Source organism: Chiroxiphia lanceolata, chromosome 5 (assembly GCF_009829145.1).
Source record: "Chiroxiphia lanceolata isolate bChiLan1 chromosome 5, bChiLan1.pri, whole genome shotgun sequence".
NCBI lineage: Eukaryota > Metazoa > Chordata > Aves > Passeriformes > Pipridae > Chiroxiphia > Chiroxiphia lanceolata.
Window position 1 is genome coordinate 57,475,521 of NC_045641.1, and position 24,383 is coordinate 57,499,903.

Genomic DNA, 24,383 nt, shown 5'->3' on the forward strand with positions numbered 1-24,383 from the left:
ACTGTGCAGGATCAGTCTGCTCCTGCCAGTGGTCTTTGAGCTTTCAGTGAGTCTCATTCTCCTTCTGGCTTACAATTTCCTGTATATCATAGAATCATAGAATGGTTTGGGTTGAAAGGGACTTAAAGAGCTTCTAGTTCCAACTCCCCTCAAATGGGCAGGGACACCTTCCAGCAGACCATGTTGCTCAAAGCCTCATCCAGCCCAGCCTTCAACACTTCCAGGGATGGGGCATCCAAAACCTCTCTGGGCAACATGTTCCAGTGCCTCACCAATATCATAATAAAGAATTTCTTCCTAATATCCAGCCTAAACCTACCCTATTTCAGATTAAAGCCACTCCCCCTTGTCCTATCATTACATGCCCTTGTAAAAAGTCCCTCTGCAGCTTTCCTGTGGGCCTCCTTATGTGCTGGAAGGCTGTTATAAGGTCTCCCCAGAGCCTTCTCCCAACTGAACAACCCCACACATTGCCGAAGGTGCTTCATTTTGGATTATTATTTTTTTCCCCTGCAGCATTTTAAATTCCCTACAGCCAAAAGCCCAAGACTTTTTTTTCTGGGATGAGAGTAAAAGAACAAGCAATGCAGTGCCTGTCAGCATTTTCATTATTGATTGACTCCACAATCATCCAGACCGTAGGCATAACCTTTTGCAGTGGAGTGCAGGTGGGAGCAAGGGGCCAGGCAGTGCTGGACATGTGGGCAGATCCCTGCAGGGGGATCATGACATGATCATTTTTTGGGAACTAGTGTGGATGTGGCAGTAGGCTCACAGAAAGGAACTTAGGCTGGTTTCTCTTGGGCTCTTGTAACTGAAGGAAAACATACCTACCAAAGACAGATTCACAGGATGCCCTTTGCAGTCCTACTGCACTGGGTTTTGTTTGTTGCCAGCTAAGTAGGCTACACTTGAAATCATCCTTTATGTTCCTTCTTCCTTTCAAGTTTTTTGCTTGCTAATATGCACACACATAAGGACGTTTTGCTGAGTGGCAGGTTTCTAAATGTATTAATCCTTTTGTGCTCTGTGGACCATCAGCTGCCCCTGGTACCCAGGCCAAGATATTTTGATCTTGGCCATCTTTAAGGCAGGGTTAACTATACCTAATTCAAATGGCAGTGTCATTCCAGCCCCAGCAGGACATTTCTGCTTAGCACTAAGTCATCATTCATGACAAGTAAATACCCTGCAAAAATCATGGGACTGGTCTTAGCCAGTCTCCTGCAAGGCGGGCTAAGATTTGTTTGCAGAGCTGTGTGCCTCAGGTTACGCTTGTAGTCCCTGCTTGACTCTAATTGGTAACATTAGTCTGCCAATTTCATGAGTATTAAGTCCGTGCACAAATTTATTAGTGAAAGATGTAGAGGGAGCAGGGAGGAGGAAAATGTAAGAATTTTTCTTTTCCTCCTTTTCTTGTGGCTGCCTCAGTGCTAATGTGAATACTAAACTGGGTTTATCGATGTAAGGATTCCCTGCTGAATTCTCCTGGAGCTTTCAGAGATGTGTGTGCCATTAGGGCAAAGCTGATACTCAGTATGCAAAATGGCTGTTAAAAGATCAAAGCAGCACTGCTGCAATAACGTTATTGGGAACGGGGGAACTGTACAGCATGGAGGAATAAGCTTTCAAGTTTGATTAAAAATCCTTATTAAAGATGAACTAAGAGCTGGGAAGAATAAGAAGATGGAAATAATTAGGTGGGGTGAATAACCTTTGGAAACGAATATCAGGTGTTGAGTGAGGAGAAATTCAATTCTGGAAAGGGAAGTTTAGCTGAAGAGCACGTGTTGTCATTACACACAGCTCTGGGCTGATCGCTAGGAAACTGCAGCATGTTTTGTTCAATTTGCAACTGTCCTCACTTGTGTGTGTGCTGGAACTGATTTTGGAGAGCAGGTGGTGAAATATCCTGTGCTCAGACAAAGCCAGTGATGCTTATTTGTACACAGAGCCTGAACATTTTTGTCTCTTAAACAGGGATAGACCCCTATGACCCTATTACATCGCCTTTTAATTCAGCTCACGTGCAGAAAGGCAACCCTTCAGCAACCCTAACTCAGCGTACCTCCATGACAGAATGGTGGAAACACGTTGCCTTAGGTGGGCAGAAGATCCCCACTCTGTAAAGAGGAGGGATCTCTTCCTGCAGAACTGTTGGGCAATATTAAAGTGGCAGGAATGGTACAAGCACTAGCTATCACTGAACAAACTGAGTAGGAAAAAAAGGAGGGATCTCTGCTGTTTTAGTTACTGCAGCAGCTCAGCTCAGTTCAGGCTTGCAGGTGCGGAGTCTTGCAGCAGTGCACCTTGTGATCTACAAGGTCCTAGAGGGAGCTCCTCGAGCTTGCTGTGGTGCAGGAATTGTCCTCTGGGACTTGTTTTGCAGGCAGGAGAGGTAGCTGTACACTTTTCAGAGAGACATGCAACCAATTTCTAATTGGCTGTACCAGGATCATGCAGTGGCTGTACGACACTGCAGTGTGCTGTACTGGTGCAAGCACCTCTACACCAGGGTGACTTGCAGCTGTACTAGAGAAGGTCATGTTGCATACCATAGATGAAGCAGTGTACAACACCTGCATGGAAGTAAGACTTTCACTCACATATTAGAATCCCACATTAGTCCTTGTTATACCACACTAAACAAACCCGCTGAATGTCCCAAATAGAACCTTGGGGGGAAGCTTATAAAAGCATTTATACTAGCCTGGCATATCTAAGCTGACAGATACCACTCTCAGGTGTTTAAAAACCTTTACCTACATCCTTTCCTTGTTCCCAAGCTGTCTAGCCAAACAGGTGGACCAGAAGCCAAGAGCCAGCCATCCTCCTTCAGTTTTATCTTGGAAATAGTATTTTGTTTGTTTATGCTTGTTTCCTGGTTTGTTTGTTTTACAAGGGTTAATTACTTACGCAGCCTGCCGGCACAAAGGGCGCTTGCTTGCAGTGCGGCAGTAGCTCAGCTGGTGCCTTCTCCCAGTGCCTGCGAGAGGGTAGTGCAGAGATAGGGACATGGTATTTTTCCAGCCTCAGTGCAAGGGGGACATCTGTTGGCTACCGTGTTAACAGGGCTGCCTTTGCCAGGGTGGGCTTTTGTTGGGACTCTTTGCATTTGAAGCAGCTTGTGGGCATAAAGGGAGGTGCCTACATGTTAGTACTGACCACTGTGTGATATCAGCTACTGTGTGTCACCTGAGGCAGGAAGGTATTTTTCAGCTAGAACAGGTGAAGGGATTTTTATTCTCATGAAGCGATAAGTGTACCCTTTTGGACTTCTCTGTGATACCAGACACATCTGTGTAGTATGCAAGCAGAGTATACTACTTGGTCAAGAATGAAGTCCAGTTTCCCTGCCTTTGAGCTGAGAAGAGTACAGAGGAAGAAAATTCAGTCAAATAAATGGCGTTTCTCACTTCTCTTTTACTGAGGCTAGATTTCGTGCCACAGTCTATCCCTGCCCAGAGTCTGCCACCGAGCGCCGAGAAATGCTTGATGGAGTCAACACAAGGATCGAGGATTTAAACACAGTAAGTGGCAGCGGCTTCACTGAGGATTGAACCCTGCAAGTGGGACCTGCCCAGATACTTGTCCTGCCTGAAGCCCTTTGGCCATGGCCAGACCCCAGGCTTGTTTTGGGAGCTGGCTGTGCAGAGCTGGCCAGGGGCTGGGAACGAAGCCACCAGCCCAGGAGTGGTGCCCCCGCCAGCTGCAAAGGCCAGTGCTTGCGCTCTGCTCTGCCCATTTACAACCTCCAGGAGCTGCTGGGGGAAAGCATCCCATGAGTGGCTTAAAAACTACTTGCTGCTGTTCTCCATACAAAGGCCAAAGATTTAGACCTTATAGTATGGGGCTAAAGAGTGGAATATAAGATCATCAGCAGGCTACAGGTACTGTAACCAAATTGCACATTGTTCAAGATTAGTCTAGTTCTTAGAGCGTGGTTTGCCCTCAGCAGCTTGCAAAGTTGTTCAGTCACAACTGTAGTACAAGGCTCAGAGGGGACTCTAAGGATTTCTTTTATATTTACATTAAGTTTTCTTTACTGACAAAATCTTGGGGTGCTTATCGCATTAGCATTGGAAACCCAAGACTGCTGTTATAGAAGTACAAGTCTCCAATATTTACTGTGGGGCTGAAAACTACAAGTTTAGTTGCTATGGGTGCTCAGGAGCTTATATATTTGTACACTGTATCAGGACTTCACACCTTTTGGAGGGACTCCTCCCTGTGTATCCTGAAACATGACAGTTAGTGGGTCTTGAGGCAGGAAGGAACGGGCACCCTGTTAGCCTGAGATGGTCCTGCTGTCACCCACTCTGTGAATGCCTGTGACTACCAAGCCTGCACACAAGTCTGCTTCCAAACTGGACTGCTTTCACTCCTGAGCATCATGGGCAGCCAAACTTCTTTAGCACCTGCAGACCACACAGATTATCTTCCTAACACATTATCTCCTTCGTTCACTTATCGCAGCAGCCTCCACATGAGGCATGGAGGTTCCAGGGCCATTGTGGCTCTAGCTTGTGGGTGTGATACACCCCAAGTTCATGGCACAGAGCTGCCTATGGGAGATGTCAGGGTGGGAGTGTGTAGTGAGATGTGGCAAGTCTATAAGCAACTGGGTAAGGAGCCAATTCCACAGCTCAGTAACTCCCAGTGACCTCCTCTACGCTGATAGTGACTTGGGACCATCCAGGGAGAGTCCTTAGTGAGCAGCATTGTGCACTCGGTGTCGAGTGCTCCCGTGTCCAGACCTGCACATGCTGCCCTACAGGAGACCCCACTCATTCATTCAAATCATTCCCTTTCTGCAACCCTCTTCCACCTGCCTTCTCCAATCAACTACTGAATAGATCATGCCCCCCATGCTTCCCTATCTCGAGTGCTGCCTATGCTATGCTTACAGGTGATGACACAAACTGAGTCCCACCGCCAGCGACTGCTGTATGAGGCAGCAGCCAACTTGTGGTCCTGGGGGATCAAAGTGAAGAAAATCAAGGCTATCTACCACATCCTGAATTGCTGTAACATCGACGTCACCCAGCAGTGTGTCATTGCAGAGATCTGGTTCCCAGTGGCTGATGCTGACCGGATAAAAAGAGCTCTCCATCAAGGAATGGTAAGAGACCAACATTTTGGGTCCTTGTAGCTCTCACGCAAACTGCATTGTTTATAAGCTGAGCATATGTTCAGACTTGTCTGTTACCATAATGCTGGGCTACCTTCTCCTTTTTAAGTTGAGGTTGTTGTATGATCGCTTGGACTCAGGGAGTTTAAGGTCAGCATTAAATCTTAGCAGGTGACTGGTCCATGAGCCAGCAGTACTGGCGTCTTTCCCTGAACAAATCAATAGCACAGAAAATAGAAAAATATGGATATTAGAGAAAGGGTCGAGATATAAAACTCCTGAGCCCAGCTTTCTTGTTGCTGCCTGTGCATGTTTGGATGCAGATTGTGGTGTTGTGGGGCTGATTTTTCTCTCCTAGCCACTCTGACTGTGTCTGCCCTTGTCGCTGGGTTTGCAGGAGCGCAGTGGCTCTACGATTGCCCCTATCCTTACTGCCATACACACCAGGATGGCACCACCCACCTTCAACAGGACCAACAAGTTCACAGCTGGATTTCAGAACATTGTGGACGCATATGGTGTGGGCAACTACAGGGAGATGAACCCAGGTGAGAAACATTCAACTACCTGCACCTGGTTTGCATGAGCCAAAGTTAAGCCTTTGAGCTCTGTCACCATCCTAGAATGTGTACTCTTTGCTGATTAAGAAATCTGAACTATATTGGAACTCTTTGGTGCATAGGTATGTATTTTCTCAAGCAAAGAATTTGGCTGTTGGTCTTCTTCCCATTCTTGTGATGGGAATAATGAACTATACAAATATGAGATGGGGAAAAAATGGTGAGGTAGCAGCTCTGAGGGAAAGAATGAAGTTCATAAGACGAATGTAAATTGAACTCATTGTATTGAGGCAAAAAAGGCCAAAAGGACCTGACAAAAGAGTGAAACCATTGGTAGAAAATCTCGGAGAGACCACTGCAAATTAAGATATGCCTAGAAATTGGAACCCATGGAAAAGGGTCAGATTAACTCAGATTGTTGAGGCTGACCAGATTGAGAAACATGGTAGTGAACTTCAAGTACATTATGGCGTTGCAAAACTGAATGCAGTTCTCTACACGTGGTGCTTATTATGGTGAGACAAGAAAACTTCAAGGAAGATACAGGTCATACAACTGGACAATCTTTTTGATGGTAAAGCTAGTTCTGCACTAGATCTGACTGCCTGGTGAGTAGGGGAGGGATCAGGGAGGCCTTTAAGGGCAGCAGCTGTAAGGAATGGCCTGATGGGGTAGACGGCTTCTCTGCTGAGGCCTTTTTTTTTTTTTTGGAAGGAACTGAGCTTTTCATCCTTTGCTTCCTGCAGCTCCATACACTATCATTACTTTCCCCTTCTTGTTTGCGGTGATGTTTGGGGATTGTGGCCATGGTGCTGTCATGCTGGGCTTTGCACTCTGGATGGTCATTAATGAGAAGAGCCTTCTGGCCCAGAAAAGCACTAATGAGGTGAGTACCAGGGAGCTGATGCACCTTTTAAGCATAGAAAAAGGCTTATCAGCCCCATTTGATAAAGGGGACATCCAGCCTCCCAAAGGCTGAGAGGAGATTCTTTGAAGATACTCATGAGGTAGAAATTTGGCAAATAATTATGACTACTGAGACACATAGACCTAGATGGGCCCAAGAGACTCAAAGTCTCCTATGAATAATTGTATGTACATAGATTAGTGCAATCATGTCTTCTGTTGGCCAAGGGCCACCACCTGGTGGACCTGTGGGTACTTTGGTCGCTGTCACTGCCTTCTCCTCCTGCAGATCTGGAATACCTTTTTCAGCGGGCGCTACCTGATCCTGCTCATGGGCATATTCTCCATGTACACTGGATTCATCTATAATGACTGCTTCTCCAAATCATTCAACTTCTTTGGTTCTTCCTGGCATATCATCCCCATGTTTAAAAATAACACTTGGAAGTAAGTGGCTAAATGTAGGAAAGAAGTGAAAGCACAGCAAATGGAGCACGTAGGCTTGGAAAGAAAGGCTGTTTGTGTGGGGAAGGGAAGAACTCCCTGCTGTGGATGCAGTCATGAATGAATTGGAGGTTTTGTCTGACACACACAGATGAACTTGCTATTGAAATGGAAATGTAGAGTCCTTGGGAACACGCCTGTTTGTTCAGGCACTGATGTGCATAAAAATCTGCAGGTGTCCAGGGCTGATGCATAGAGAATTATCAGTGTGATGGAGACTGTCATTGTGTGAGGCCCATTTACACACTCACGTGCACACAAGTGCAGGATAACAGGTCATAGAGAGGTTGGAGTTGGATACAGATATCATGTGGTAGTCCTAAGCACACCTCACGTAAATATACCATAGGCTTAGATGGAGAGATTAAGCTGCAAAGGTCATTTCCCTTTTCTCTTGTAGTAAGGACGTGCTTCTAGAAAATACGGTGCTGCAGTTGGATCCAGCAGTCCCAGGAGTCTACTCTGGAAATCCATATCCATTTGGAATAGATCCGGTAATTAAATTAAATTGCTCTAAGATAATTTGTATTTCAATCCTGTTTCTACATACCAGGTACATCAGTAGCTCCCTGCACTCTCTCCTGAAGCTGTATTTTTCAATTCTTGATCTTTGCCTGTTCTTTACAGAGCTGTTGTGGTTTAACCCCAGCCAGCAGCCAAGCCCCACACAGCCTCTTGCCCATTGCCCCACTGGTGAGACTGGAGAGAGAATCAGAAGGGTAAAAGCCTGGAAACTCGTGGGTTGAGATAAAGACAGTTTTATAGGGAAAGCAAAAGCCACGCAAAGCAAAACAAGGAATGAATTTACTGCTTCCCATGGGAAGGCACGTGTTCCGCCATCCCCAGGAAAGCAGGGCCCCATCATGCGTAACGGTTATTGGAAAGACAAATACCATCACTCCAAATGTCCCTCCCCCTCCTCCTTCTTCCCCTCAGCTTTATATACTGAGCCTGATGTCACATGGTATGGAATATCTCTTTGGTCAATTTGGGTGACCTGTCCCAGCTGTGTCTTTCCAGCCTCCCAAGCACCCCTAACTTCCACGCCAGCATAGCAGTAAAAAGAGCAGAAAAGGCCTTGGCTCTGTTTAAGCACTGCTCAACAATAACAAAAACATCTATATTATCCAGCCTGTGTTCAGCACAAATCTGAAATACATCCTCATACTAGTCACAGTGAAGAAAATTAACTCTACCCCAGACAAACCCAACACATTCCACCCCTTATTCCATACCATTTACATCATGCTCAGGTCCTACACTATTCAATACAACTTCATTAACCGCTACCCTCTTCCCATTCATCAGTCCTTCTGATGCTTTTCTTTAGCAATTAAGGATATATATTAAGGATATATATTGCTGATGGTTTTGCACAGGCAGCAGCAAAATGGTAAGAAGGACGGATCTTCGATTTTGCTGGAGGGTGGTCTTGTGCTACAGTCTCCGCTCAATCAACAGTCTGATGGACTCAGTTTCCTTACTTGGGTATTTAACCCCTTCCAGAGATACCAGTTTGAAGGCAAAGTCCCAATTTTGATGCAGTCTATTTATTGTATGAAGTGTAAAGTAAAGGCCAGTATTAGTTAACTTATCCACATTTTCTCTGTGTCCTCCTTGCATTTTTCTTGCCATTCTGTCTTGATCATGTCTTGAAATGTAGTTATTAACATCATGCTTTCCTCTTTCAAACTTCACATTAGCCAATATAACCTCTGTTCCCTACTGAATGCACTCTCATTTCTATTGGTCACACAGAGAAACACTGGCTTCCCCTGCTTTTCAGAGACGTTGACCTTGTAGTAAGTTTTTTATAAACTCAGCTCTAAAGCTCTGCCCAGGATGTAGGCAGTCCAGTTTAGGAAGCCATGTCAGAAGCAGCTGAGTTTTCTGTATGTTGCCATGACACATTCCTGATTTAGGTTTACCTAGACTACTGCTTCCAACTTGGCTTCTGCCAACTCAAGAGACTGGGACCCCTGGCTGAGAGGGAGGGACGGCTAAACAAATTCTGGCAGGGAAGGGGTAGAATGGAAGCATCAGCCCCCATGTGGCCTTCTCTGTTGAAATTATCCATGTCATCTGCCCAGAAGGACAGATGGCTCTTTGCATTTTGCAAATCCTGGTGGGATGACTGAGGTGTATCCTGGAAAAAAAGAGTCACCCTGAGACGAAGAAGCTAGGCAGTCTTCTGTACCTATAGTGGGGACAAAGCATGTTGGACAAAGGTGCATAAGCTAATGTTTTGCCTTCCAAATAATCCTGTCTTCCTCCTTTCTGTTCAGGTACTATACTTAGGGTCTGGAAAGTGTTATCTACTTATTGTCTCTGAGAACAGAAGACTAGAGATTCTAGGAAGTTTTAGAGGAAAGAAGAAGCAACCCTGAAGCTTTGTAGCATGAAAAAGACAGGACTGAGAAGAGACATATGGTTACTGTCCTAACATAACTGAAAAGTTACTGCAGAGAGGCAGGTGATATGCTGATCTCCATGACCAAAGAGCTGGAAAGAGCTTTTTTTTTTTTCAAACAAAAATTCGAAAATGCTCTGCTCTCAGTACTTCTCTGGTGAAGGTGGAACAAATTCCCATAGCAGCAGAAGGGATTTTCTCATACCTTTCCATCTTTGCTTAAGAAGATGACTCAGCCTAAAGACAAGGAATGGCACAGAAAAAGTTCTGCTACCAGCCTTTGTATTGGTTTCTGGAGGGTTGAAGCAAAGTCATAGAATCATATTACATTCCTGTTGTTTCCTCTATTAAACAAGGCTAATACTTATACTTTTTAGATGAGAAGCTTGGCAGAGTGAAAAGTATTATAAGGAACAATTAGAATTCCATTGCTTGTTATCTTCTTACTATAACTGAGGGTAGTAAATTGGTGGTGTCAAAGCAACAACTTCCACAAGTCTGTTACTGATCAAACACCTGAAAATCTTGTTCTTCTCTCTCTTTCTCTGCTCCTTACCCTGAAGATCTGGAATGTTGCATCAAACAAGCTGACTTTCCTGAACTCTTACAAAATGAAGATGTCGGTTGTCATAGGGATTGTGCACATGATTTTTGGGGTGATACTCAGTCTCTTCAACCACATGTAAGTTTGTTTCACCAAGCCTGTTGCTGCAGCACACAGGCCCTCCTCACTAAACTAGTGTCCTTCATTCAAAGAAAGCCTCATATCTTTGACTGATGACTTAACTGCCCCATACAATGACTGACTCACACTGCGGTTGGTATATAGTGCTAAGTCCGAAGCACAGCCATTACATTGCAGGGATTTTCTTGGATAAACTGTCTTTTTAACTTTCTTATATTCTTGATTCTGCAGAAATACTGAAGTACTTTAAATCAAAAATACATAGCAGAAATACTGAAATACACTAAATTAAAAATACATAGCACCTCCCACTATGGACAATTTTTCTCTCAAAAGACAAACTCTCTTGGTCTAAACCAAAGTACACCGAAATCTTGCCGAGTATGTGTGGATGTGAGTTTCACCTGGCTTAGTGGGCCTTTGGTCAGGATCTGTGGGTCTGTGTGTCTAAACCTCTGCCTCTATATTTTGCAACAGAAAAAAAACCATGATAGTAAAGTGGAGGGGCTGACACTATTGTCTTGAGAGACCCTCCAAAGCTGAAATGAGGTGGTGACCTTCAAGGACAGAAGTGTTTGCAGATGACAGAGAGGACTGCCCCTACATAACTGATACTACACCTGGTTCTGACCTTCCTCAGAGTATAATGCTAACTTTGTAAACTAGCCATTTTTTGAAAATTGGCTTCTATTTCAATGTAGTAATGTTTTGAGGTGCTGAGATACTGGTAGGTCAAGTATAAAAATCTGAAGGTAATCAGTACAACAAAGATCTTGTATTTAAACAATAGCTTTCATTGATATAGCTTGTAATTACAGACTTCTTTCTTGGCTAGTGACAGTTGTATATTCATTAGGTTGTTTTCCAAAGACTAAGTAGTGTACAGTACTGCCATACTTGGGTGCAAACTTGTATGAATACCTAGTGTATTAATTGTAGTTATCTTTCCTGATTTTTTTCCAGCTACTTCAGGAAATATATAAACATTATCCTTCAGTTCATTCCAGAGATGATTTTTATCATCTCTCTTTTTGGCTACCTGGTCTTCATGATTATTTTCAAGTGGTGTCATTTTGATGTCCACTCATCCCAGAGTGCACCAAGCATCCTCATCCACTTCATCAACATGTTTCTGTTCAATTATAGTGACACTTCAAATGCTCCACTGTATCTGCATCAGGTATGGATCAAGCAGCTTGATTCCACTGTATTTGGTTTTGTATTTGCAGTGGGTGTTGTGGAGAGTGGGCATAAGGATATGGGGAACAGGCTCAGAAGCTCAGTCACAAGTGAAGTTTATTCCACTGGTATAAACTGTCTTGTGGACAGAGAAGCTATCAATCAGTGATGCAGAGAGAACCTCATTCTTAGTGTTATCCTTACAAGAACGATGGTGCAATTGAAGATACTTTTGGTGAAAAAAGGAAAGAAGGGTGATTACGGATGCAAAGCTGGGTGTTACAGATGTGCTGTCCTGAAGTCTGGTCACGATGCTAGAGACATCTCCCTCCCTTCATAATTTCTTATTTCTTCTTTGGAAAAGTAAAATATTTCACAACTTCATGTAAAAAAATAGAAGCACCTAGAGGATTTTATGGCAGCTTCTTGTCAGAAATATCTCCTTTGGAGAGTTCACTTAAAAAAAAAAAAGACAAAAGTACCATCAAAAAAATCTCCTCTAAGAGAAAACTTCCTTTAAAGTCATCTCTATTTATTTGGTCAAAACATGGAATTATTTTTTTTCCTTGATTGATTTTATATCAGCAACATCAATGGAGAATATGCAAATAAATGCAGCATCCAGTCACATGTGTGCACGTACTTCTATACAGTTGCACACTCTGGCACTTCAGCGTGAGCTCAGTTTTAGGGCTGCTGGGGAGTCAGAGTTAGTAGAGAGTCCCAATCAGTTCCAAGTAACTGTGTTAAGGCTTCAGAGGGAGTTTGGTAAAACACAGTTTTCCCAGCCTTCAAAAAGTCTTTGGGTAACATTTTGCTTTGTAACAACCTAAAGCTTTCCCAAGATGGCGATTTTTTTTTCTCAGATTCCTATCTCCTTGCCCCACCAATAACAGTCTGTGCCATCCACCTGGGTAGTCTGAATGCAATATTGTATGAGACAAATCATGAGGTGATTTGAGGTCTGAGCCAGCTTTAAGAAAATGCAGAAGTTGTAGTTAAGGGTTTTCTTTGTTTGTTTTGTTGTCATTTTTTTCCCTGAAGTACAAGCAGTTATGTTAGGACAGCAATAGGGGTGCCATACTGCATTGAAAGAACACCTTATATTGTGGGGACAATGTGGTACTGAGCCTAAGCTATGGGAATTCAATTCCCTTCTGGAATTGCAAATCTAGAGCAAATCCAGGGCAAGATTTAAATGACTTGGCTCTTACTGCAGCATTGCCACACTGATCAAAGCAAGGCAGACTGACTGGCTCCCACAACAGTTAGAACATTCCCTTGGGACACTGGACAGCCAGGTTCAAGTCAGTAGCATTGGGTTTTGGTAAACTAACCCTTTCCAGCATGAAAGCCTTTCACCTCCAAATCTCCAACCATCTCTGTCTGGAAGTGCTTTCTGGAGCCTTAAGCAGTATACATTTATTTTCCTGTCCTTACAAGCAGAAGATACACAACCAAGCAGGGAGTATATCTGTTGTATTAAAAAAAATACCATTTTACGGAATCAGGTTTCTAACCATAAATATGGTTGGCTAAAAGAAGTAAAGTAACTTTTTACTCTTGTTGTTGTTTTGTCTTTTAGAAAGAAGTGCAGAGTTTCTTGGTCATATTTGCTCTGATTGCTGTTCCCTGGATGCTCCTAATTAAACCTTTCATCCTCCGAGCCAACCACCAGAAAGCACAGCGCATGGTAAGGGATGTGGATCAGTCAAGGGTGATTCAGTACAGCAGAGGCAAGGATGAGGAGATAGACCCCAAAACTCATTTGCAGTGATCTAATTCTCCTCTTCTCTGATCTCAGACTCTCGCTGATGAGTTCAAAGTGTGCTTTATGCCACATACACCAAGGGCATGTGTATAGACACGTTTGAGCCATCTAAACTAGAATCACAGAATGGTTAAGTTTGGAAGGGATCACTGGAGGTCATCTAGTCCATCCTCCCTGCTCAGACAGGGTCCCCTAGAGCTTGTTACTCAGGATTGTGTCCAGTCAGCTTTTAAATATCTCCAGAGAAGGAAACATATCCCTGGAAGCAGGAGCTTTGGTCGCAAGGCCATGCCCTATTTGTTAAGCTGACATCAAGCTCTTTCACATGTCATATCCAAAATCATAGAAAGACTGAAGTTCTGGTAAAGCCAAGACAGGGCAAAGACCTCAGTTGTCAGTCCACAATCACCACTAACCACCAGTTAGCTGCTCTGTAGAAATGGAGCATTTCTGATAGTCCTGGTATTGGAGAGAAAACACTGCTTAAAGAAGAAGCTTGATTTAAAACCTGTTGCCTGCTTTCTAGCAATGCTTTCTTCCCCAAGTGATTGCCTTCACATTAACAGAGCCCTCCTTTCCATGGGCTCTGTGGTTTGCCCAGCTCTGCAGCACATAACTGTGGCAGCTGCAGTTTCCCAGTTGTTCATTAGTTCTCTCCTTTATTACACTAATAGGACTTTACTTGTCTGTCAAGATTTACTTCTCTTTGTAGTTAGAGTTAGTGCCTGGAGTGCCTTTTATAGGGCACAGATGTTTCCATTTGAAGAAAGAGATACTGGCTGTGCTGCTTGACCTTTTACAATGCAGTCACTTCTGACCTATAACTGAAAGCCAGGTCCCTTGGAGACCTTTGTAGCCCTGCCTCTGTGCTGTAATTTCTTATTTTGTCATTCTTCTGGGATTTGGATGGAAGCTTAACACGGCTGACTCCATCTCCTGCTTTTATGCTAGCAACATCTGACAGGTTTTCCCTTCCTCCTATTGTGTCCCCATATTTCCATTCCTAATTTTCATATGTTAGCTGTCTGATCACATCTTACATTCCCTCAGATTTATATGTTTGCAACAAAGTCTGTTTTCTACGCTGACATTCAGGTAAAGCAAAGATAAAGTGGGTGTGACAGTGATTACTGCTGCAATAGGAAACAATATGTTGTCATGAGACCCTTCCCATGAAACCTCCTGGAAGCTATAAAGAGTGACAGAACCTGAGCAAAGCCATGAGGTCCATATTTGGTTATGCTGTATAAGAGGACTGTTACATGATGTAGGGCTATTCTCATGCTGTGCCGTTGTTTCCGGAGTGAGACTCAGATCAGGTTATTCAGGCCTCTAGAAAATCTCCGTAAGGAATAATTACAGGGAGAAGATGGGTTGCCATGAGGTTTTTGTCAATTTAAAGTGAAACAAGAGCTTTGAATTGTATTTCTGTTTGTATCCCAGTAAATGAGTGACCTTCATTGAGTCACATGATCCTTTACAGCTGCGTTGCTCTTTCACTTGAGGCCAGTTCCTTTGATTTGAACCCATCTGATTGAGACCATCAGCTTTAATGTGCCTCAGTTTTCTCAATTGCCAAAAGGGATGGGCTTTCCTATGGTGGGGTCAAAGGATACATTGTGAGACTAGAAACTAGCTATAGAATAGTTGAAAGCACTGGGAAATGCTCTAGGATGGAAAATATTTAGGTATTATTAGCCATTTCATGGGAATATTCAATTTGTGTAGTCCAGGATGACTGACTATTTTTGAATTGTCTTCGTGTTGATGATATAATCCTTCATGTGTTACCCATCATGAGGTAATTGAGGGAGTTCTGTGCCATGGACTTCTTCATTTTGGTATCAGCCTGTAGCATGTCACAAAAGATTTATTACATTTTGTTTCTGAAAGATCCGTTCTCAAGCCATCTCAGGAAACCCCGGAGGTGAAAATGAGGTAGATGTCCAAGAGACCAATCACTCCAAGAAAGCTTCCCAGGGAGACCACAGTGGTGGCCATGAAGGACATGAGGGTGATGATGAAGAGGTAAGAAAATTTGGGTAGGAAATTATTGAGACAGACACAATAGTAGAAGACACAAAGTCAAGCAGAAGACTTTTTCAGAGTTGTCAGCCCTTCTTTTTAACAAGATGTCAACACACACTGTTGTAGCACTTCGTGTTTCCAAACAGAAAGAGGTTTGAGTTTTCATTGAATTAATTCCCCTAAATTTTTCCTTCAGTTTTACCTGGTGGTGGCAGGTATTCTTACAAACCTCAAGCTTTTACAAACCTCAAGATTTTGTTTTCTCTGGGGTGGTTGTTTCATTTCCACATTGCACCCAGAGAAGGTCAACTCTTTCCCAAGAGTCAGTGAGTTTTCCTCCCTGTATTTTGCAAAGGAGAATTTAGAAGTTGGAAGCCAGAACTGTTGACTAAGGAGAAATGTCTTCCTTTGGCAGATACTGTCTGGCTTCTGCAGTAGGCAACAGCCCAGGAAAAAGTAACAGAAGTGTTTGTGGCAGTTGGGAGTATCAACAATATTGAGTGTGGATATTGCTGGCTGTTCCCAGTCACAGAGAATCTTCACAGATTTGCTTATTCATTATTATAAGACACAATAATTCAGTGATATCTCACAAAATGTGTATGCCCATAGGCAGATAGTCTGAAAGCCACTATTTTACCTAAGGACTTATGTCTCTATCAGAAATCACATTGTTAGCAATTGGATTGACATTTAAATATTTGAAATTGTAAGAGTGGAATATGAGCTGTCTCCCAAGCATTTGGTTTTCACTGAAATTGTATTTCTCCACGGAGAATGTATGGGAAGATCATACAGAATGGACACTTTTCAGAGCAGTCCCTTTACCTGGGAAATATCTTTGCATTGCTTGGGACACAGCAAGGAAAAGGAAGGAGTACGAAGAGCCTTTTGTGGAGTTTTGCTCTGTTAGCCAGGAAGTCCTGAACTAGGAACTACTAAAATGTGTTTCGTTTTATGTTGTTTCAGTTCAATTTTGGAGACATATTTGTCCACCAAGCTATTCACACCATTGAATACTGCCTTGGCTGCATCTCCAACACAGCATCCTACCTGCGGCTCTGGGCGCTGAGCTTGGCCCACGCACGTGAGTGATTGTCCACCTGTTAGTTTCCTGACCAGCAACTCAGTGCTGATCACTGCTTCTGCTGGTGTTTGAGTATTCTTGCATGGATTTCTTCATGAAATCCAAGTTCTCCTTGTGGCCATTTGTGTCTCAGGATATTTTGCTTCAGGTTGGGTCAATCCAAGCATTTCACAGTGGCCATCTCAGTTTTCAGTGGTGATCCCTGGCAGCTATGTGTGAGTCAGCTCCTGACTGCATTTACTGGCTGGGGCCCCTTTCCCACGCTGCTCTGTAGCTACCCCTCTGGAATAGTCCTCACGGTGTGTGGCACAGTGGGTGGTGCAGTCCAAATGGGTAGTCCAGTCCATGGAGGTAAAGGCAGTGTGGGAGTCATAGCTTCTTTTCCAAGAAGCACTTGCTGTAGCCTCAGGGTATGCAGACAAATGTCAAAATTACTTGAAACAGTTATTTTGATTTTGTTCAGCAAACTAGAAAGAAAAGATCTCGTTCAAGAGCTTCTGGAATTTGTCATTTTCACTGGGATTTTTCCCAGCGACATTCAGTGGAACCTTACATTCCATGAAAAATGTACAGCATTTCAATGTCTTTTGCCTTGATTTATGATAAAAACAAATGCTCAAATACTAGAAACTGCCTCAGGCTGGAACTTCAGGTTTTCAACATCTCTAATTTTTCTGAAATGTTTTTTATTAATATTGCTGTACTGCCTCTGGCTAGAAGTTGCACCTGCCCTAAACTATTGAGCACACAAAAAATGAAAACAAAAAGGGGAGGGCTTGTGGTGTGGCATGCCATGGGTTGACAGGGGTGAGCTGTACTGCTTGACACAGAAATGAGCTTAGTAGGAGTTGAGTGGAAGCTAATACACATTAGCTTTACATGGAGGACAGATATCTAAATAAAATAAAATAAACCAACTAAAAAGCTTAGCTAAGGGCAGTCCTATGTATTCTGCCTGGAGAACCACCATATTCCTTTGCAGCATTACAAAATTACATCAACAAGATTTCTTTTTTCCTGAGAGCAGCAATTGGAAGGGATCCCTGGGAGGCTGAACTGGTGGCTGGAGTATCCAGATGTAGAAGACCTGGGCTAAATCCTTGCTTTGCCTGTATCACAAGAGAAAAATTGCTCTTGTGTGCTCCTGTGTGACTGGGGTAGTTAAGTTAGGAATATGTTTTTGAGCTAAGAGTACATGTCAGATATACCAGTGCTGTGAATGTTGATATAAACCTGTGCACACAAAAAAAAATAAAAATCTTTAAGAGCATGGCAAGAAACCTGAACACAAATACATCCTGCCTTGTGTGGGACCAGCCAATTGTCTTTTTTTTTCCCCACCACAGAATCTCCATGACACCCTAGGAGAAGTGATTTGGAGAACAAGTGGGAATTACATATCTCCTGTGAGTCTTAGCTAGGTTCAGTCAGTGCAGCTTGTGTCCTAATCTGCACATGTATTGACTATGTCAATCGATCATGTTCACTGGGATTTAGCAGCAGGTAGTCTTAGAAGGCTGCACCTACTGCCTACCTACCATGTTAAGGAAGTGTAAATTAAACTGATGAGTGTATCAAGACAGGCTAACAGAAGCCTTGGTAGTGTGCTTCCATGGACTTGTGATGCAAAGTTAAGCCAAAACAGCACCATCAGCTTCTAACACAGTGAAAAGGAGCAATGGAAAACAAGCTGCATCCACTTTCCTTCCCTGGTCGTCATGGAGAGGCGAGGTGGCCATATATGATCACTGTCATGTATATCTTACTATCATGTGCATTTTATCCTAGGCCAATTCATCTGACTGGGAAAAATGGGTGAGCTGGCAGACTGCATGTCTGTCCACAGCTGTTGCTCAGCACTGTTTTCCCTTTATTTGTTTCTACAGAGCTGTCAGAAGTACTTTGGACCATGGTGATGCACAACGGGTTGAGCAGCAGTGGCTGGATAGGCCTCATTGTCATCTTAATTATCTTTGCAGCATTTGCAGTGCTGACAGTGGCCATCCTACTGGTCATGGAGGGCCTCTCTGCCTTCCTACATGCCTTGCGTCTGCACTGGTAGGTGGTGTGGTCTTCTGGAGGGTTTTGGAGCAGTCTTTGGAAGGGATCAGGCTGTGGACACAGGTGGCCCCGTCAGCCAGTGTTAGACATGCTGTCTGTACTAGTACCTGTGCATTAGAACATCAGTTGCTTTTGGCAAGTGAAGCGAGGGAGACTCCTCCAAAGGGAGGTCAGAAGTCCCTGCTCAGAGCTGCTCCCTGGAGCAACTTGCTTGTCCTCCTGTGCCTGTGGTGGCTGTGAGCATGTGAGGCCAATGGCAACCTGCAGTTCTGTCCTGGTAAATGTGCAGAGCCAGCAAGGCCACTTTGACCTGCATGACAAGGCTCAAAGGCTCTACAGCCCCACCACTGGCTGTGTATCCCACCCAAGGCTACCATCAAACAAAATTACTGCCAAAGGTTATTGTCAAACTATATGGCTGGGACTGCCTAGGGCAGGAAGAGTTCAGCTGGGGGCACAAAACCTGATGAAAACCTGGGTCAACGCTTGTGCCATCAGCTCAAGTTGAGATCCAGGTTGGTTTGGCTTTGTGGCAAAACAGTTTCAAGTTAGCTCATATCTGCCTTAATTGGATGTCAGTGCAGGCAAGGACAGCAGTGCAGATGCACTGTCAGGCTAGTATGTAAGCGAGACCAAGGTGGCAAAACACCCTTTACCACCACCATAACTCGTCTTCCTGCCTGAGCAGCCAAGCTGTGGCTTTTTCATCATGTAATGTCCCACCATAAACCACAAACACTGACAAGGAAAACCAGGGTGCAGGTGCTTGTCATTGTGCAGGGCACGGGAGATGTCTGTCTCCTACCAGAGTGTTAAACCAGCAGGTGGTTATCCCAGCTCTCAGAGCTGCTGGAAGCAGGTTACTAGGCAGGCAGAGTTCTGCTGACTGGCCCCAAAACAAGCATTTCCAGGCTGGCTGATGGAAAGTCTAAGCCAATGCATGCCAGGTTCTCCCTGGGCTGCCTGTGTCTCACTGCTGGCTCCAGAAAGAGCCTATGTCCTGTCTCAGAGGCCACTATCTATTGTGGCCTCCCTCTTCCCATGGATGCCATGTAGATCCTACCCAGGAGCAGCACTGATGCCTTCCTCTGCTCCTCCCCAGGGTGGAATTTCAGAACAAGTTCTACGTGGGAGCCGGGTACAAATTTTCTCCATTCTCCTTCAAGCACATCATCAGTGGCACTGCAGAAGAGTGAAGCCAGTGCATCACTGCTTCACTCCTCAGACCAGGTTCTGTTTCCTTGTGGTCACTCACCCACAGTGTAGGGAATATGGGATGAAAGAGAATGGGATGTGGCCCTTGAAAGAAGAGCAGCTGCAGATGAAAATGTAATAGCTACATTCCAATATACTGTTGTATCAGCTGAGAGCTGAACTGTATCAGCTGGGCTGGCTGGACCCTCGGCTGAGTGCCTCCACTGATGTCTTTGCCAAGTACCTGGTCCTCAGCATTTGATGAGGTCAGCTGCCTACTGCTTGGTTGAAAAGAGGAGATGCAGCTTTTGAATTAAACCACTTATTAATAATCAATTCACACGTTTTGCTCCATTTACTGCCTTGTCTTTGTGGTATATTTCTTTCAGAGGAAAATATGTTTTGGCTGTTGTTTTAAGCTGTGGTTGATCATGTGACATGTTTAAGTCCCTTACAAGATTGTAGCCCGTCATTTAGTACACAATGCAAACCAGCTCAAACAGATTGTATTGCAGGCTTGTAATTTTCTACATGCTTTACTAGAATAACCTTCTTTTTATTTGATTTTCTCCAGGGCTTGACAGCACTGGATTATAGATGTTTGCACACATCATCACTTAACACAAGTGTTAGTTTTGAACCGTGTAAACAAAAGACTGCACCCATTTCAACATTTTCAGCCATTTTATTTATCTCTGTTGGCTTGTTTCTCACTGGAGACTTAAGATGACTCCTCCTGTGCTGTATGTTTCAAGATGGGTTGTTAAAGCAGATTATTCAGAAATGCTAATACCTAATGAACAGAAAGAAGAGTGGAATCAAAGCAGTTGACGTGAATTTGAAGTACTGATGTACTGTGATCTTCCTAAATATTCATGAATTGCTAATCTTTCAAACTGAATAGTGTTAATCAGGCTATGCTTTTTTAACCATGAAGTATGTAAAGAAAACAGAGCACACCAATGGGCTTGGAGTGGACAGTGTTCCCTTTCATGGGGTGTGACCAAACAAGCCCTTATTTTCAAACCTCACACACTTGATATCCAGCTCCACCAAAAAAACAGCCTGAGAGTGTTCCCAGCAGGACACACAGTGTAATGAGTCATCACAGGTAATATTTCTGCAGTATTCAGGCTTGAGAGTCACCTTCAGCTACAGCGACAGGGGAGAAAATACAGCCCCAGGCAAAGCAGTTGTTCTAATTTTCTCTTCTGGTCTCAAGAAGCCACTCTGATGTTGGGCACTGGTTGCCAGCAGAGCCACGAGCCTTTTTCAGCAACAGCTCGGGTTAGAAGCAGCAGCTGGAGCTGAGAAAAGGTGGGCATGGGAGTGTGTCCATGACCCTTGCATGGTCTTGTGTCACCAGTTCTTTGGGCATGGGTAACCTACAATACAGACAAAAACCACATGGATATCACTGCAGATGGTGTCACAGTTGCTCAGTGTATGCTCATCACCTTTGTTTCTTCCTTCCAGCCTGTTTTGTTTATTCCTATTCAGGAGAAAAGCAGTCTTGCAGCAAGAAAGGCCAAAGTAGTTTGATGCATTACCAAACACAGAGAAAACCATTTGCTTTACGAAACAGCGGGTGAATTTTCTGCACAAATACACATTTTATCTTTATTACACCCTTCGATGTGATTGCAGTGTAACTGAGAAGGTGATTACCAGAAACAGAATATCTGTTCCTTTTAGAACTTCTTGGTGCTTTGCTTTTTGTCTGAGGTTTACATTTTAAGCAAGAAAAGCAAGTTATCCTGTGATTACTGCAGGTGATGAGATGGTCTGTTGTTTACTGTACTGAACAGCCATTCAAAAACTGGGCTTAATTCCATGTTCAGCTCTCTTTTTCTGTGCACAACTGAAAAACACAGCAGAGCTTGTGTCTCACTTGAGCATTTGTGATAGAGGGATGGCACTTCCCCACTCCACAAGTGGACCAAGCCCACTTATAATCAGGGAGCATTCAGATGAAATACTGCTGAGAGGCACGGTTGCACTGATACACTTTGAGGAGAGCCCTGGCTTTCATCTGGGGTTTTTGAAGAATTCTTTAAAAACCCAGAAATGTTCCAGAGAGTGCCTTGTTTTTCAAAGGTTTTCCTGCAGAAGATAAGGGGGATTTTGGAGCAGAGCAGAGCAGTGGCTGTTTGTTTCCCTGTACAGCTGCTCGGCTGAATGGGACCATGTTTTTTGGCTGTTTCTGTGACTATGGCCATCGCATGTGGTCAGGTCCAGCAGAGACCACTGTTACAGACTAGTAGGCCTTCTCGGTACAACAGACCAGTGACTTTATCTAAACTTTGCCCATTGCTGGAGAAGGTGTGACTTAACCCAAGCCAGGGCCTCAGCGTGTCCCGCTGCCGCAGACTCAGGATTGGTGCCTAGGGTGGAATGGGTGCTTCTGGACCCAAAGCTCATCCTGTGGGTAAGGAGTTGTTTGTTTCTGAGAACTGGTGACACGAGTTATATAATTTTGTAGGAAACGAACATTAAAAAACCCTCAGTGAATGACCATGTAGGAAGGGAAAGGGATAGCAAGTCAAGCAAACTGTTTTCAGTCACCCACACTCATTCTTTCCTGAGTTTTTTACTCCTTCTCATGAGAGCTATTGCTGTGTGTGCCTAGGCCCTCCTGCCAGGACAACTTTGTGGTGTGGAAGATGAAGAAAGTATCAAGTATTTTGGGTATTGAGGTTTTGTCCAGTCCCTTAGGTCCTCTGGGCTGGTGATGATGAACTGGCTTTTGGACTGAGCTTTTATAAACTCCAGGAGTCAGTTTCTTGGAGTCTGGCCTCTGGCTCCTGCAGCAAACAACACTTTCCTCAATGTTTACGCAGATGATGGCCCTCCATCATGTCCTTGGCCAGCATGGAGACCTTTCTTCTCTCTCTCAGTCTTTTATTCTTCTGGACCTTTCATGCATGTAGGCATTTCCATTTGTACTTTATTCTGACCAGTCTTTGCCTTTCCATGACAAATAATTAAAATATCATAAGGTCGCTGAAAAAAAAATTTATAGACATAGTATCCCTTTGTGCAATCCAAAACACCTGGGCCTGAAAGCACATATTCATGGCTTAGAATTTCACTGGTATTTTGATCATTTTTTCCCTTCTGTGCTGGGAAGCTGGAATGCTGAAACATCTGTGCCCTCCTGTGATTGCATGCACACTATCTGAGATTTTGCAATGAAAACAAAATGGTATGGATCTGGCAGCCTGCATCATGCATGTCATTCAGCAGATGCCAATAACAGTTGAATATTAGATATTATTAAGAAGGAGAGGTAAAATAAGGCTGTGAAATAGCATATGTTGGCTGGTAGCAAACGTCTTCCAAATGCTTACGGAAGCATAAGATTCAGCATGGGAGTTACATACTGTGATAAAACTAGTGCAGCACTGCTGCCAGCTCAGTGTACATATTTCAAAACAGAAGGATTTTGGGAACCCTCATGAGATACAAAGACAAAAAACATCCCAGCATCTTTGCTGGCTTATACCAATGTCAACATTGAGTAGTAAAGGTAGACACATACATTCCTAGTCAAGAGACTGTAGCTGTCATAGCACTGAGATTTGCTGCACAACAGGGTTGGGCTCACTGTGGCAGTTCAAAACAGGAACGCTCCCTGCATTTTGCTACTTGGTCAGGAAATTTAGAAGGATGAAGCAGATGAACTTGATCTTATTTTTCTGACGGTGCTGGTGTCTGAGTTGGCTTCATCTGGCCTAAGGAGGGCTGGTGGCTGCAGTGCCCAGCCACTGCTCATGGCTTTGCAGGGGATGGTAAAGGTGCTTTATATGGGCACTGATGCTGCAGGAGTTGCCTCTGAAACCCATCAGCTTGAATCTAGCTGGTGTTGCAGTAGGGGTCTCCTCAGCATCCTCCCTGTGTCTACTTGGGGTCATTCTCACAAAAAGGGATGGGCAAGTACCAACACCTGTGGTGGGCAGCACCTGTGGAGGACCTGTAGATGCCACGGGAAAAGCACAGATCAGCGCTTGGGCACTCTGCCTGCAGTACCTATTTCTGGGGGTGGAGGCAGGTGGAGAGGGATGTGCCTGTGCCCAGGAAGGAGGAAACCTGACTCCTGGGAGCTGGATCCCAAAACCACAGCACCACCAACACTGTAAAAAGTAAACAGCAGAAGAGATGCAGTCATACAGGAGGAAAGGTCTGCTCCTCTGTGCCTGAGACACCGCAGAGGTAAGAAAACCTCACTAAGTAAATAAATAAATATTTAATCAAGTCTTCCTTAATAGTGGGGGGTATCTGATCATTCACCTGTGAGGGGAATTCTCACAAGAGGGAGGTCTCTGACTTTACTGACAAAGTTCCCAGCTGGTGTCACATGCAGAAGTGCACGTTGTGTGGCCTTTGTGCCTCACAGCCCTCTGGTGTGGGCTCATGTCATCATTCCGATGGGTCCCAGCAGCAGTTTCACTGCCCTCTTGATTGCTCCCTTCAGATGAAGGATTGTTATTTTCCCTGCCAGTAGCAGCTTTGTCACTGCTGTTCTCCTGGCTCATGTAACTGGCATTTAGGAATTGGGAATTACAAATAGTGGAAAATTTGTGACTCCCTGAAGATGCATGATAGACACTAGCTGTTCCATTAAGGCAAACAGGGCTGCAAAGGTTTGGCATGAAATCCTGGGTTTGGTAGGAACTGTTAGGAGGTTTACTGTGCCTGCAAAGATTTCTAGTGTTATTTGAGATGCTAGAGAATATATCCCACCTGCTCACCTGCTGCTATTTGAGTAGTGTGGTTCTCCCATTAGGTGCTATCCAATATCCTGATACCTCTGAGGGTGTCTGTCTACTGTCAGGTATTGGAAGTGGCACTGTAGCCTTCTGCTTGA

At 44.1% G+C, this 24,383-nt stretch overlaps 1 protein-coding gene across 2 annotated transcripts in view; it reads left to right on the forward strand.

Moving 5' to 3' along the window:
• The window catches only part of ATP6V0A4 (ATPase H+ transporting V0 subunit a4), a 28,382-nt gene extending 8,178 nt beyond the window's left edge, over positions 1-20,204 (forward strand). The window contains exons 9-21 of one of the 2 annotated variants that reach the window (XM_032689067.1): positions 3,437-3,530; positions 4,910-5,122; positions 5,529-5,679; positions 6,438-6,577; positions 6,887-7,044; positions 7,502-7,595; positions 10,075-10,193; positions 11,160-11,376; positions 12,961-13,068; positions 15,040-15,174; positions 16,144-16,261; positions 18,148-18,319; positions 19,425-19,852. In XM_032689067.1, the coding sequence (XP_032544958.1) occupies positions 3,437-3,530; positions 4,910-5,122; positions 5,529-5,679; positions 6,438-6,577; positions 6,887-7,044; positions 7,502-7,595; positions 10,075-10,193; positions 11,160-11,376; positions 12,961-13,068; positions 15,040-15,174; positions 16,144-16,261; positions 18,148-18,319; positions 19,425-19,518 (1,813 nt within the window). In that variant the 3' untranslated portion in view covers positions 19,519-19,852. Of the gene's footprint in view, positions 1-3,436; positions 3,531-4,909; positions 5,123-5,528; positions 5,680-6,437; positions 6,578-6,886; positions 7,045-7,501; positions 7,596-10,074; positions 10,194-11,159; positions 11,377-12,960; positions 13,069-15,039; positions 15,175-16,143; positions 16,262-18,147; positions 18,320-19,424; positions 19,853-20,090 lie in introns of those variants that run through there. The other variant, XM_032689068.1, reaches the window with a different exon arrangement.
• The last annotated feature ends 4,179 nt before the right edge of the window (positions 20,205-24,383 follow it).